The sequence below is a fragment of the Anopheles marshallii genome, chromosome 3 (assembly GCF_943734725.1).
Source record: "Anopheles marshallii chromosome 3, idAnoMarsDA_429_01, whole genome shotgun sequence".
Taxonomy (NCBI): domain Eukaryota; kingdom Metazoa; phylum Arthropoda; class Insecta; order Diptera; family Culicidae; genus Anopheles; species Anopheles marshallii.
Window position 1 is genome coordinate 7581066 of NC_071327.1, and position 13561 is coordinate 7594626.

The 13561-nt window shown below is 46.3% G+C and overlaps 1 protein-coding gene across 1 annotated transcript in view; it reads left to right on the top strand.

The window, feature by feature from the left end:
* The first annotated feature begins 1361 nt into the window (after positions 1-1361).
* The window catches only part of LOC128715355 (protein outspread), a 177943-nt gene continuing 165743 nt past the window's right edge, over positions 1362-13561 (top strand). Inside the window, exon 1 of the mRNA XM_053810238.1 lies at positions 1362-1481. Within this exon, the coding sequence (XP_053666213.1) occupies positions 1362-1481 (120 nt within the window). The remainder of the gene's footprint in view (positions 1482-13561) is intronic.

Here is a 13561-nt window from a genome sequence, read left to right on the forward strand (position 1 = left end):
AAATTGCAGATTTCTTTTCCTGGCTTTAACTGATAATAATGTTAACCATCTCAACCACTCAACACTGCTCCAGGCTGCTTCACGTGCCATCGTGTAAATGCGTTTTCCACCAGCGCTATCACAAAAACAATCCGGTGCGTCGTTTTTCACGCGTGTTTTCTATTTTTATTTTTTCTGCGCTCTTTATACAGTAACCGATTTGCCGGCAATTTTGTAGCCTCCATTAAACAAAAAAAACCGTCTTCGTTGGTGGACCCAGTTGTGATCGACGATACGATCTTGGGGCTAGTTTTGGTGGTTGAAAGTGGAGTGTCAATTGTGCTGGCTTTCTCTGCAAAACCTCCATGTTAAGAAGAAGTAAAAATAAAACAATAATAACACATTTTTCACCGCACGTTCATGTTTGTTGTTTACATTTTGTTTCATATTTTCCAGTTCAGAAAAATAAACCAACGGCGTCCAGTGCATCGCAAGGTGCATTCCGCCTGGCGCCCTGTGCCCTGTGCCGAGTGCTGCGTTTGTTTGTGTAGAAAAAAAAGTATAGCAAAGCTGTTGAACTAAACAGCCGCGTGGTGTGGTGGAAAGTGTTGCACAGTGATAAGCAATAAATTGGAAATTAAAATGATTACAAAGTGCACTTGAAAACAGCTTACAAAAGCAATTATTGTGTGCGTTTGGAAGGTGGAGTGCAGAAAGCAGTTGGGTGCAATCGTACCGTTTCGAATCGAATTGCAAACACGCCCCCTCCTGTCAAGTGCAACGCCTATTGAATGGGAACGTTATCACGTTTGGTAACGTTTTGTGAATGAAATAGTGTGCTAGAACCTCTAATTAAAAACCCGACCTCCAGTTGAAGATGTTCTCCTGGAGATAGTAAAGTAACATCAGCTTAAGAAAATTGATAATATACAGGATAAAAAAAACAACCATCCAACCCGAATTCGGATACAACAACTCCCCAATCCCCCAACGGGAATAGGGTGGCAAGGGCAAAACATGGATCACACAATGATGCCTCCCAAGTGTACGATCGCGTAAAGAAGGCTTCCGAGCCTTCCGGAAGTGGATCCTAAAGGGGTGATCCATTCAAGTGATCCAAAAGTTCCAAAAGTCCTTTCGCTCCCGATACGAGCCAAAAGTGTAATAGAATCCAATTACAACAGAAAAGTGAAGTTTGGTGAATTCAGTGCCCATCTTGTGTGATCTTGTGTGTGGCTGTTTGTGCGAGTAAAAAAAAAAATCTGTGTGTCATTTCCCACCCTCCCCAGTGAATGTGTGCGTCTCCCAACCCTCCCCATCGTTCATTCGCCATTTAGGCAGTGCCCATCGTTAAACGAAATTATTCGATTAAAAAAAAAAACATGGGAAGCCGTAACATCGAGTGTCGTAAATTTTCACCGAACATCTTCAACAAGAGCAAATGCACGCACTGTTTCCGCCAGCGGGAGGAGCATAGTGCGGCCGCGCTGGAATGCAATCGGGTAAGTTAACGGATCGTCTTTGCTTGCTCAACCTCCAAACCCCACTGTTCTGGGTTTTGTTTCTTTATTTTGTAACTCGAATTTTGTCCCCGCTCGGTTTCGATTCTGCCAGTTTTGCATCGATTCCGAAATGATTTCCACGTATTTCATTGTGGGCGGTGCGTGGGTGGGGTGGGTATGCAGATGCAGTATGCAACTGCGGCAACAGCAGCGGGAGCAGTTGTTTTCGATGTGTTTGCGACCGATTGTGCGCAGCTGCTTGAAGGCGGTTTTCCTTTAGGGCACACAATTTGATTCTCCACCGTAAGAAGATCGACGGAAGGAGAATTTATTTGCAAAGAATATCGTTTTTCCGTTGCGGAACGGTTTCTTTTTTGACCTTTGCTCGTGTGACTATAAATTGTCCAAATTTATTACATTTCCATTGATTTCATTTTAGTATCATAAGCTTTGGGGTTGTCTTATCAACAGTTTTGGAGAATTCCCACAGAAATTCGATGTTTTTTATCTGCGCCATATCGTTCGTTAGGCGCTTCCGTTCCAATTTAAGGCACCGGCATTTATCACAAAACCGCACCGGATTTTCTATCGTAATCGTAACGAGGTGATGTTCGGTGGTCTATAAAACTGAAAGGGTGAATAACTCTAGCTCCCCCTTGCTTTCGTGGGCGATATGATTAGGCAATTGATTTATGGTCAATCGTAATTCAACTCCGTCCAGATGGTTACCATCGGTGGTCTATTTTAGCCCTTCCGTTTTTGTTTCGAAGAATTGGGAGTTTGAAGTGAGAATGAACGTTGTGTCGTAATTTTCTTCGAACTCGGCCCCACATGATGTCAGTGGCACATGATGTCATCCGGCCAGTTGCAACACCACGCGTATTTAATTAAACGTTTGTTCATAAATTAAAATTCCCTTCCGAGCAGGTCGATTCGCTAAGGTTTTTGAAAAATCTCTGGTCACATATGGTGCGTCTCAGGAGAACCCCTTCTTATTCCGGTGGTTGTGGCAACATCACTTCAAATCCACCACACCGATCGAATGTTTTGTTGGTGTCGTACCGTGAAATTGTTTGCCCGACGCACCACGCGAACGGCACATAATTGGAAGGATCGTACGGTGGAACAAACGCGGTGGTTTATTGAAATTTTTTAACGACTCCAGTCCAGCACCAGACGACGCAAGTAAGACCAGGGAAAGCAATAAAGGGCCGAAGATGTAGTGACCCATTGTGCACAGATTGTGACTGCAGATTCTTTTCCCCCCCTATCCCGTCCGTGTTCTGCTGTGAGAAACTGGTGTGCCTGTCATCGGGACGTAGTGTGCGGACGCGCGCGCGCGCGTGATGTTCCACGAGTTCACATCGCTTCTGCCATCGTACCCCGGTCTTGGCACACGTACGCTAAAACCTTCCGTTGCGAAAAGAGATCGTCGTTGGGATGTGACGGGTGTGATGAAATTCTTTTGCGTCGAGCAGAAAGGGCGACCCAATCCTTGGCCGCGCCTTACTGACCGATCTTTCTTCCTTTTGTGTGCCCTTCCAACGAACCGGCCGGCGTGCTGTCGTTCTCTACTCTCCGCTCAAAGGGGTCAAAAGGTTGTAAAATCACAATCGCGATCGCTAGTGTGGAAAGCATCTTTCAACACACGGGCAAGCAGTGCCAAATGTGCGGCCCCCGGTAGTGTGGCCCCGGCCAGAATGCGCGCTCAAATGTCGATGTCAGGGCCGCATCGGTGCTGAAGGTGACTCGCGGCCAGCTGACCTCGATGTGAGCGGAATGGGAAAAGAATGCTTCACTGGATCTGGAGAGCAGCGCAAGTAAAAACAGCCTCACTCTCAACGCAATCCCGGTACGGTGGAGAGGTACCCAGTTGGGCACTGTTGGGCGAACTGTTGGGCACCCAATGGGCCGGGCGGCTCGAGATCGGTGAAGCATAATTTATGCAAAAAACCACTTCCCAAAAATCTCCCAAAAAAAGCCCCAGGGAAACGGCTTGACCGAACCGAATTGATGGTGGCTGAGCGGTGGAAGAAGCGGGTTTGTGTCGATGACCACCGCAACGGCGACGACGACAACAGTCGCTTGTAACAACATAACAGTCTCTCGAAGAAGACACCACATAACACGATTGGAGACGAGAGCACTTTGCCAAGATGTTTGTAGATAGTTTTTGGGGGCAGCTGTTGCTGCCGTTAGCGGGACAACGTTTTGGGACGGATGTTTTTTTCTCTTCTTTAGCCCGCTGTTGCCTGCTTGTTTTTGTCTTTTTGGGCAGACTCTCTCTGCACGGCGAATTCTTGATCGGAGGTGGAGATGGGCGTCGGTGGTACAGGTGACTGTTTGAGGATATATTTTAAGTCTTTGCGAGAGTTTTCGGGATGTAAACTTGCGGTAGCGGATCAGCAACAAGGTGTGTGTTTTTCCGCGAGTTCGCCCGCTCTACTCCATCAAGTGCACGGGTTTCGGCAAAACATGACTACGAAGTCACACTGACGCCACGCACCATTGGAGTATGGCGTGGAGTGGAGTTGTGTGATCTCCAGGCGCTGTTTGCTGAAATTGCTGGGTTGCGAAGAGAAATCTTCACACTAGCCCAACATTGAGCAGATATTCGAAGTTTGCTGGATGTGCTACGCTGGACGATGACATACCTCGTCTAGTGAAGATATTCAGAACTCCTGGACATGTTCGCCTGCCACGGTTAATTTTATCTGTGACTGACCTCAAAATCTTTTCCGCCCTTGTGCCACCAATATCTGTGTTTCCCGATGTAGGTCTCAACGAATTCCCTCCGCTATTGGTGTACTAATAACTATGCTCTCGCACACACCGGGTCACAGACCCGATCTAGACGTTGGGCCAAAAATTTCGGTAACCTGCTTTCTGCTCGAGAATGGTATGGCACCGATTTTCGTTTTACCACTGCCAGTGCGCCACAGAGTGCGTGTGTGTATCGCCTGCAGGCACCGGAAACCGGCCTAATAACGGTGATCGTCACCGGTTACGTTTATCACCGAAAAGTGACCAATCTACCGGTGTGGACACGCCGAAACACTCTCCACTCAGATTGCACCCCGTGCCGTAGTTCACACGGCGGCGGGGTTTTAAACGGCACGGGCACCGTAGCTTTATGGGTCGTGATGATGGAGCGGCTGATGAAATCGAATGAACTTGAGACCTCTCGCGCTTGCGTTCGTGTGGTTGTCACGGGCTGTGCATATGGTGCGAAATGGCGCACGCTACCCGTTCACGGTCGAGGCAATAGTGTGCCACCCTTTATTAGGGGCATTTCCTTTCCGCACTCAAACTGCGAGGGAAAATTGATGGAATGTTTCGAAGTCGAATCGAACGATCGATCGGGTGAAGTAAAAAAAAAGGGTCACCCCACTAATCGGCACCAACGCCGTAGCATAGGTCGGGTCCGGGGGCAAATGCTTTTAATGCGCCAAGATCGGGAAGTTGGTGTGTTACATGTGTTTTGTTTTTTTTTTTTCGATGGTTTCGTGTGGGAAGAAATTCCACAAAATCGATACAATTTGTGGACCTTGCGCCACACCATTAGGCGGGTCGATCGAATATTGCACCGGGCTTTTCGTTTATCCGCTGCTGGCAAAGGGCATGGACGTAAAAGTGGTCTGAACCGTCTCAGGTCTCACGTATGCAGTTGCGAAAGCTAATCGAGGTCTGGTGTAAGGGTCGTAAAGGCATTCAAAAAACTTGGTAAGATTTAAGAAAAAAAACCCGCCAGATGCTTGCACTTAGAGGTTGGTTATATAAAATTCAATTTCGTGCAGTAGTTTAAGTTAAAGATATTTCATTCTTCAAATAACGCCAATCAGCAGTACGTTAGAACCTTGAAGATACGTAATTTCGCATCTTGGTTAGTCATTGTGTTTCGTCCGTTTTTGTTACTCAATTAATACCCCTGCCTGCCGCTTCGATTCGATCGCAAACAGACGGTGTTGGTTCCTTGTTTTCCCCTTTTGATTTCATTTTAACTACCCCCTTATCTTCCCGGGTTCCCACACGTCCAACAACTACCCTGGCGCGGGCTTTTTGGCGGCATCGATCGATGGAAAAATAAAACGAAAAAGCTAAAACTCAACTACAGGCAGTAAAACAAACCACCTTGTCGGTGGCAGTTCGCAGCCAGAAGCTCACCTCTCCCTAACACCCGTTCACATACAGCGTGTTCGATGTTGCCCATTTCGATCTGGTTACTTCCTGGGCGAAAATGACTCTGATCAAAGGGAAAGGTAAATAATAAAACCGGCGTCCAGCCGATACTGCCGTTGTTGGACTGCGTGTACATTTGGAGGTTCCTTCTGCTTCTGCCCGTTCGCTGCTCGGTCTCCAATGGGTTTGAAGCACATTTTCAACAGCTGTTAATTTTTCAATTTCATGACATTTGGTTCGCAATCAATTGATGCAGGGACGGAGTAACGTAAATAAGCAAAGAGACCGTACCCTGTCAGCAGCTCGCAGCCACTGCGCGATCCAGTTGTCCAGTTTATCCAGAGAGCCTTTTGCGGAAGGTTTTTCGTTGGAAACAAAAGGGAATTTTTTCCGACCCCCCCCCCCAAGACCCTCTTTGCGTAGTCCCTACTACAAGCGGAACTCCAATAAAACAAACAGCTACGCAACTTGCAAAAGGCAGGGGTTACGTTTTCCTTTTTGCGTAAAAGAACGCAACCCTCCTCCCCCCCCCCCCCCCTTGCCCCCATTGAGCACGATCGTTTGAAAAGCGGATCGAACGATCGTTTACTTTTCACTTGGGCAGCGCCGAACCGCCCTCAAAGAAAAACCCCGCCGCTGGTTGGCATTCCGGAAGCAGGCATGCAGCGGTCGGTCCGATGCTTTCGCCATCGGCAAGTTCGCGCACTGACCGCATCGGAATGCGCGTGGCGGCCCCCAAACGGTGCGAATATTTCTGCGGATGTATAAAGTCAGCTTACAGTTTTTTTGTTGCTGCTGCCGCTTCCTTTAACGGCGTGTGTCGTTAGCCGTAGGCCTGTCCGCAGATTTTGCCCAGAAACGCTGCGGGTTGTTTCACTTTCATTGCGAATATGTTGCCCTGCATCTACCAGGCTTTAAGCTCGAAGTTCAAGCTCGGTTTGTTGTTTTATTACTAGCGGGGCATTTTTCATGGGATTTTCTAATTATTGGCACGCAGTGGCCAATAACACCGGCGGAGGTTAGATTATTCGGTTGGCAGGGTGGATTGGGATATTCCCGCGCTCCCCACCCACCCCCCCCTTCTCTCACCTATTTTTGCTTTCAAGTAGAAAGTGCTTTCGTTCATTTTTGCCTCGTTTGAAGTATTGTCGTTATACTCAAACTGTTCCGTTTTGTTTCCCAAGAAGTTCGACGGTTCGACAAGTCACGATGAGCTTTTGATGAGGAGGAAAGATGATGATAAACTATCGCTTGCAAGTTGATTACTTTCGCTACTTATTTCGGCTTTACCAGCATTGTCTGCAGCTGGTAGTTTTCTACGTTGATGAATTCATCCCCCGTTGAAGATTTAAAGAGCAAAATATTTATGTGATCGTTGCCAATGATTTGTCTAACGTTGGATGGAGCAAATTTGACCAAAATTTGGAATTATGTTCTCTGTTCGTGTATTTTCTTATGTATGAATCTATGTCAGCTTTTAAGCATTATTTTATTGTATTGCTTTAAGTTCATTATGTCCACCGATCAATGGTCATAAAAATTATTTGTTTATTATTCAATTTTACACAGTATTATGTGTTAAATACTTAAGTACCTCGAAGAGCTAAAAATAGATGGTTTAATTTACCATTTGTTGTACACCTTGATCGTCAAAATTAAACCTTTGCATACGGCCAACATTACCCAAACGATTGCCACCCGAACATGATTCGATTAACCTTGATTCCGCAAGCAACCTGCACGGTTTCGTGCGTGTTTCCTAACTCGTGCGTAACCGAAAACTCGCCTCGTACGTTCACAGCAGGTTCGGTACGAGCGATCGGTACGGTGCAATGAACTGCCCTACCGCCGGGAATGATGCACGAAAAAGGGAAAGGTATGCCGTGGCGTCTCCACGTTGAGGCACTCGCACGAAACCCCACATCAACACACACGCAAGCACACACACACGTGGCCGGGAGCCATTGACTGCCTCCGTCATCTCTTTACGACACCGTGGAATGTGATTGTTGTTCTTCGACAAATGCTTCTCTCCAATGCACCCTCATCCCCATAACTTCCCCACCGACAGTACTTGTTGTGATGATGTGTTTTTTGACGGGGCAGTGTTTTGTGTGTTGCTTCTTCAATCGGTTGAGCAAAGGTGTTTTTACTATCCTACGCTTACTCTCTCTACCTTTCGTCTTTGAAACCGATCGTTGAAGTATTTTTCTATCGTTCGATTTCTTCTGTTGTTAGTTTTTTTTATTTTAGTACATATTGAAAGAGAAAGTTCAATCCCCTTGCGGGTTGGAGCAGAATAAGGGTGGCTTAAGCCAGGGGAGTGCTTGAGGGAAGCGCAAAATCAACCAGTAAATGAGTCAAATATACCAACGTGTTGAACGTGACCAATGCGTGAGTAATAACCGGTGCGAATTTGAGTGACGATAGGGTTAAGAATTTTTATTCCTGCCCGCTGAAGGCGCCAACTGTCTGGCTTCGATAAAAAGTATTTCAGTTATTGAACATTTCGTAAGCTTTTGTGTGAGTAAACATGTGATTATTGATCGTAAATATGTGCTTAGATTTAAGCGTCATTTGTGGAAGAATCTTATAAAAATATGATGCCCTTGAACTTGTCGAACGTTATACATATGATTTCAGTTTGGAAACTTGTTTTTTTTTCGGTGTTCTTTGCACGAATCAAACAATATAAGACCCATGTTTCTATTCATTAGTATCTTCACCCCCACAGAGCGTACAGCTCTTAATCCACTAGATCCAAACAACCAGAACAACCTTCGGCACTGTTCGTTACCGGACTTTGAGTCACAGCGCTTTATCTTAAGACGGCGCATAGCAAAGCATTACCGAATGGGGCGAGACCTTTCAGAAACATCCGCCATCATCGTTCGTTTCCGTCTTAAGCCGCAATGGGCCACCGGCTCCCAGGCCCGTTTCTATGACGCTCGAAAACAGGAACAAACGTGACCTTATGGGATCCTATTTTCGGTGCGCAGTTATTTAATTAGCGTTATCTGCCTTTACGCTAGATAATCCTTATCTGGACCCAAGCGCTACGGGGCAACAACATACAGCCGCGGAGGTGAAACCGTGTTCGTATTCCGCTTTGTGGTTGATGTCTCTATAAGCGGCGGTCCCCGGTTAGAGCGCATCGTTAGCTACATCGGAAGACAATGGATTGTGCGTCCCAGGTGTGTCCTTCGGGTGAAGCAACGACCGCACATTGGTATCGGTATGAGGTTGTTTAGTAAAGGAGGACACCGATAGGGCTTCCCATGCTTTACCAACGCGTTATATGCTGCCTTTAGGAGAAAAGAGTCGATACGTTTGGGGCCCCTTGGGGAGCGTTTTGGTTGGCGATAAAGCCCAAAGGTCATAACGCTATCGCACCTTGGTGTGCGGTGGGTTGAGTGTCAGAGTTTTCAATTATTCATACGCAACGTATTTCAATTGCTCTTGGTGAAAAATGTGGTGCCATATCATGGCGATACGAGGTACAGAGAAAGAGAGAAGAAAGATTGGTTTGGTGCCGTGACCAGGATACTTGTTGCGTGATTTTATCATTTTCTACGTAAAAACACTCCAATAAAAACATCATAATAATCCTGGATGATTGCACCACAATTCTATAGGATTATGATATAGCAAACAATCACATTTAACCACCTTTATCATGGCTAGAGCAGCAGGTCTACAGAGAGAGAGCAAATTGTGTTCGAGAAGCGTTAAGCATCGAAAAGACATTGGTTTGCCTGGTTGCGAATATGTCGTGATCGGCAACAATTTACACGGAATTTGTACCCTGTCTAGCCTGGTTGACACATGCTGCATTCATGTGTATTCCCTCGCCATCACGTACCGTGCCTGTTGCACGGTAAAACGCACAGTAATGCCTGCAACCAAACAAGATACGCGAACTCGAACGAACGATCCGACACATCCCAGACCGTAGTCAAATTATAATAAATCGTCTTCACTTCACACCTGATCATGTGCCCTTTTTGCAATGTGAGTGTGTGTGAGGGAAGGGGCAGTGTAAAGTGAAAGGATGCTGGAACGGAAGCGAAAGATGCTACAAAAAAACGCCGTGCTCGTCTTCATCTCAGCCACCGTCTACGAGTTAAAGCCTAGATCAAGCCCAAGGTGTGTACGCTCTGGAGAGCCACTTTAGATCGCGCTCGATGGGTGAAGACGACGTGTGCTTATGATGAAATAGGATACTTTGTGGCTTCCTTAATGTCGCGCTTCTCGTCTGAGCGTGGTATGGGGCGGAGGGTGGAAAGGGCAGTAGAAGGATGGGAGAAGTTAGCCTTCACAGTGCACTTTTCGCACTTCATCTTGGCATCGATGGCACGATCGGTTGGCCTGCTGTTTCATGCACCTCCTGTACCACGGGATACGCATGAGTGGTCGAGTAACACTAAACCAGATTAGCTGCTGCTGATAGTGACAGAAGACTCACATGCATTCTACACTTCGTTGCACTCCTCCACCCCGCTGCCAGCAAGCCAAGGGTCTTTTCAATTTTCCTCCCAACAAAGCATTCGATCGATGTTCGATTTCATCTGCATCTGGCTTTTCGAGTGGTGTCGCCAATGGTGCTGCTGATGCTCCCTGGTGTGACCATCAGCTTTCCTTCTCCCCCTTGTCCCCCCTCCCCATGTCAACCTTGCCACTCCCCCCTCTGTACACCTTGTTCAATGTGGAAGAATGGAATGTGGTTCCAAAAGGAAAAACACGATGCGGTTTCACACCGGCTTCGATGCGTTTGCGTTTTTGCTGCCTTCGTTTTGTATGTGCGTGTGAGGGAAGCTTTTTGTTGTTGTCATTCGTATGTTGGGCCACCCCGTCCAATGTAACCGATTCAATTGCGAAGACGAATGTGCGCGCTGAGCCGCACATACACATCCGCGCATCGGACCAGATGTACACGGGGCGAACACTTTTCCCAGCGCCACAGTTCCCATTGCGCCAATGCGCAACATAGCAAAGACAAATGAATGTGCACAAATGTGAACAACAATTGTCGATAATCATCCATCCCGTGGCTGTGGATTAAGTCCCCTCGCTTGGAACCTGCGGTAAACCCCGTGTGGCCCCGTGTGTTCGGGCTGACTCACCGAGCCCGGTGGATTGGAATGGTTTGTGGCCCAGTGAAGGCGCCACAAACACTTACCACCCAGTTTTTTTTTCTCCACACCACGGAACCGGGATGAGATTGCGATGATGCCGATGGACGGGGAAGCGCGAAGCGTTTACTGGAAAAATGCGCAAGACAAGCGGTGGCTCAACGTCATCGGCTGTTGTCGTGAAGCTGGTGGAAATTTGTTGAAGATTAATCATCTTTCACATACAACTCTCTTTCGCTGGCTGTTTGTGAGGCTTGTGGGTAGTTTTTTTGTTGTTGTTGTTGTTGTGTATGCTACGGTCACTGTTCTCCTGTCGTTGGCAGCCTTAATTTTCTGTCGGGCGCATTGCTTGCTATTGTGTTGCGATCGATCCATCCGACTGCGCGATTGCTTCGACGTGATTCCATTGGGAATAACCTTTCCATTTCTGTGTTTTGATATTTTTTCTCGTATCGTCCGGTTTTTTTTTTTGACAACTTGTACACCTGATCATGTCACAAGTCTGTGAAGTGCCCGAATATTGTTAAGTATTTCTTTATTCTTGTTTTTAACCTAGACATATTTCAAAAATAAAAATCTGTTTTCGCTTATATTTCTCCACGTGTTTTTCTTCGTACGACTGTAAGTGATGCAGTCTGTGCAGCTCTCGTTTCAGCACGAAGGCTAGTGTCCTTAATTATTTCTTTAATTTTATTGCCACACGCCGGGTGTTAATTTCGAGATAGTGTGTGATAAGGCGTCGCAGTATCCCTAGCCAAACCATCACCACCGTCACGTGATAGTTTTATCGCACGGCGTTGATCTTTTTTCGCTCTCTTATCGCGGATGACGTCGGAGCTAGCGACTTACATTATCGCCACCCATAAACCGTTGAAATTGCGTAGTCGTGATTTACTCCCGGTGTGGTGCTGTAGTTTAATGGTCTGCTGTACTCTTTCAGGGGAACTGATTTGCTCGGTTGAATTTATGAACGTTTAGTTTATCTAATCATTGCATGAGCATAAGAAGCTTTAAAGGAATAGGAGAGTAAGACGACAATTTTATTTTTTAATAAAAATGGAAACATGTTTAAATTAGCTAAAAACGATGATTTCAATGATTGATTTAATTGAAGCAAATGAACGATTGATCAGATACATAAAACTGAATTAGATTCACCCAACAATAATATAATATTTTAAAATAAATTGTTCATCACGCATTAGTAAAAAAATAGCCATACGTTCACGTTTGTAATGAAAGCAAACTGGAAACAAAACGATGTGCATCACGCAAAAATGCATCCCAAATTTTCGGGTAATGGTGCACGTGAAAATAATTATGTGTTTATAAAATATGTATCAAATATTTTATTTATCAAAATGTTCCGGCCCTGTGGATACACTGAACAAATAAGGAACAAAAAAAGTGGAAGAAGAGAAGAGACAAGTAAATGCGCGCTCGGTTTGAACAACGCACTTGAACAGCGGAACTACACATAAAGTACATCCCCAAACATACAACCATTTTTGTACGGCCACCGCGCACAACACCGTTCACCCTTTGGCACTGGCCTCTCTGTTCTGTTTTGTTAGTGGTTGGGGAGGAGGAGAGGGGACGATGGGGAGACTCCATGACGTGTTTGCGTACGCTTTCGACACTTCCGCTCTGCGAAACGGTCGGCGCATGCGTAAATCGCGCTAACAAGGTGAATTATAAGCATAACCACCAGCAAAACATGTAATTACTTAAGTCTTATTAAGTTTAATATTGCATTAATTGGTGCAATTAAAACACAAAAAAGGGTCGACGAGTTGGAGCTCCACATTGAGCGGGGCGGGCGCGTATGGTCGCGGAGGGAAGTTAAGGTCGAATGGTGTTGAAAGCTGTTTGGAATAAAATGCAATGTAGTGTGCCGAAAAAAAAATGACAGATCATGTTCGCATGTTGCGACCCGACTCCCGATGGGAGGCCCACACGAGAAAATTTGGAGAAAAAGCATGGAAACAAACACTCAAACATGGTTCCACCCCAACCCCAAAACATTAGCCCAGGGCCGTGCCTGAGCTGGGGTGGCCCCTAATTAAAGGTGTACCATTTAATGTATGAGACGAAACATAAAGCGGGCGATAAGAATTTTAGGGGTGTCTGTATTGTGTTGGAAATGAAAGCAAAAATTCTTTCCCAATTTTCCCACCCACTTGCTTACCCACTTCTCCAAGTCCTCCCAGCGGCGGAAATCGGCTTCGTTTAATCAGAATAATTCACCAAACCGACAATCTCCGCTGCAGCCTCGCGCCCGTTCGTACAATCGTATCGATCGAAAATGGGAATGAAAAATTTATCAATTGCACCTTAACACGATAATAACTTTATTCGGAAATAATTTCGTTCCGTTCGGGGCCAGCTTACACGCTTTACGCAATCTCGTGCCTCTCCCTCGGACAAGAGTGACGGGAGAAAGGGGTAGATAAGCGATCCTGTCGAGTGGGGAATGAATAAAAAAACAGCGCGATAATGCCAGCTATAGAGCATCCAGCTCCAGCAATACATTCTGTTGGAGTGGAAGTATTCTTTTTTTTTTGTGTTGCTGCTTCCCACCTCAAGAGCTTCTTACGATCGTACGATCACTGGAACATATGTTTCGAATCAAGGGTGGTTTGTTCAGCTCCTTCTGGCACTCTGTCTGTCCCATTCTCCGCTCGGTCGCAAGGGGATGGCCTGGTGTCGGGTCGGGTGGTATGTTTCCATTTACGTCCCGACGTATCGGAGTGGTGCGGGATGGTGGGG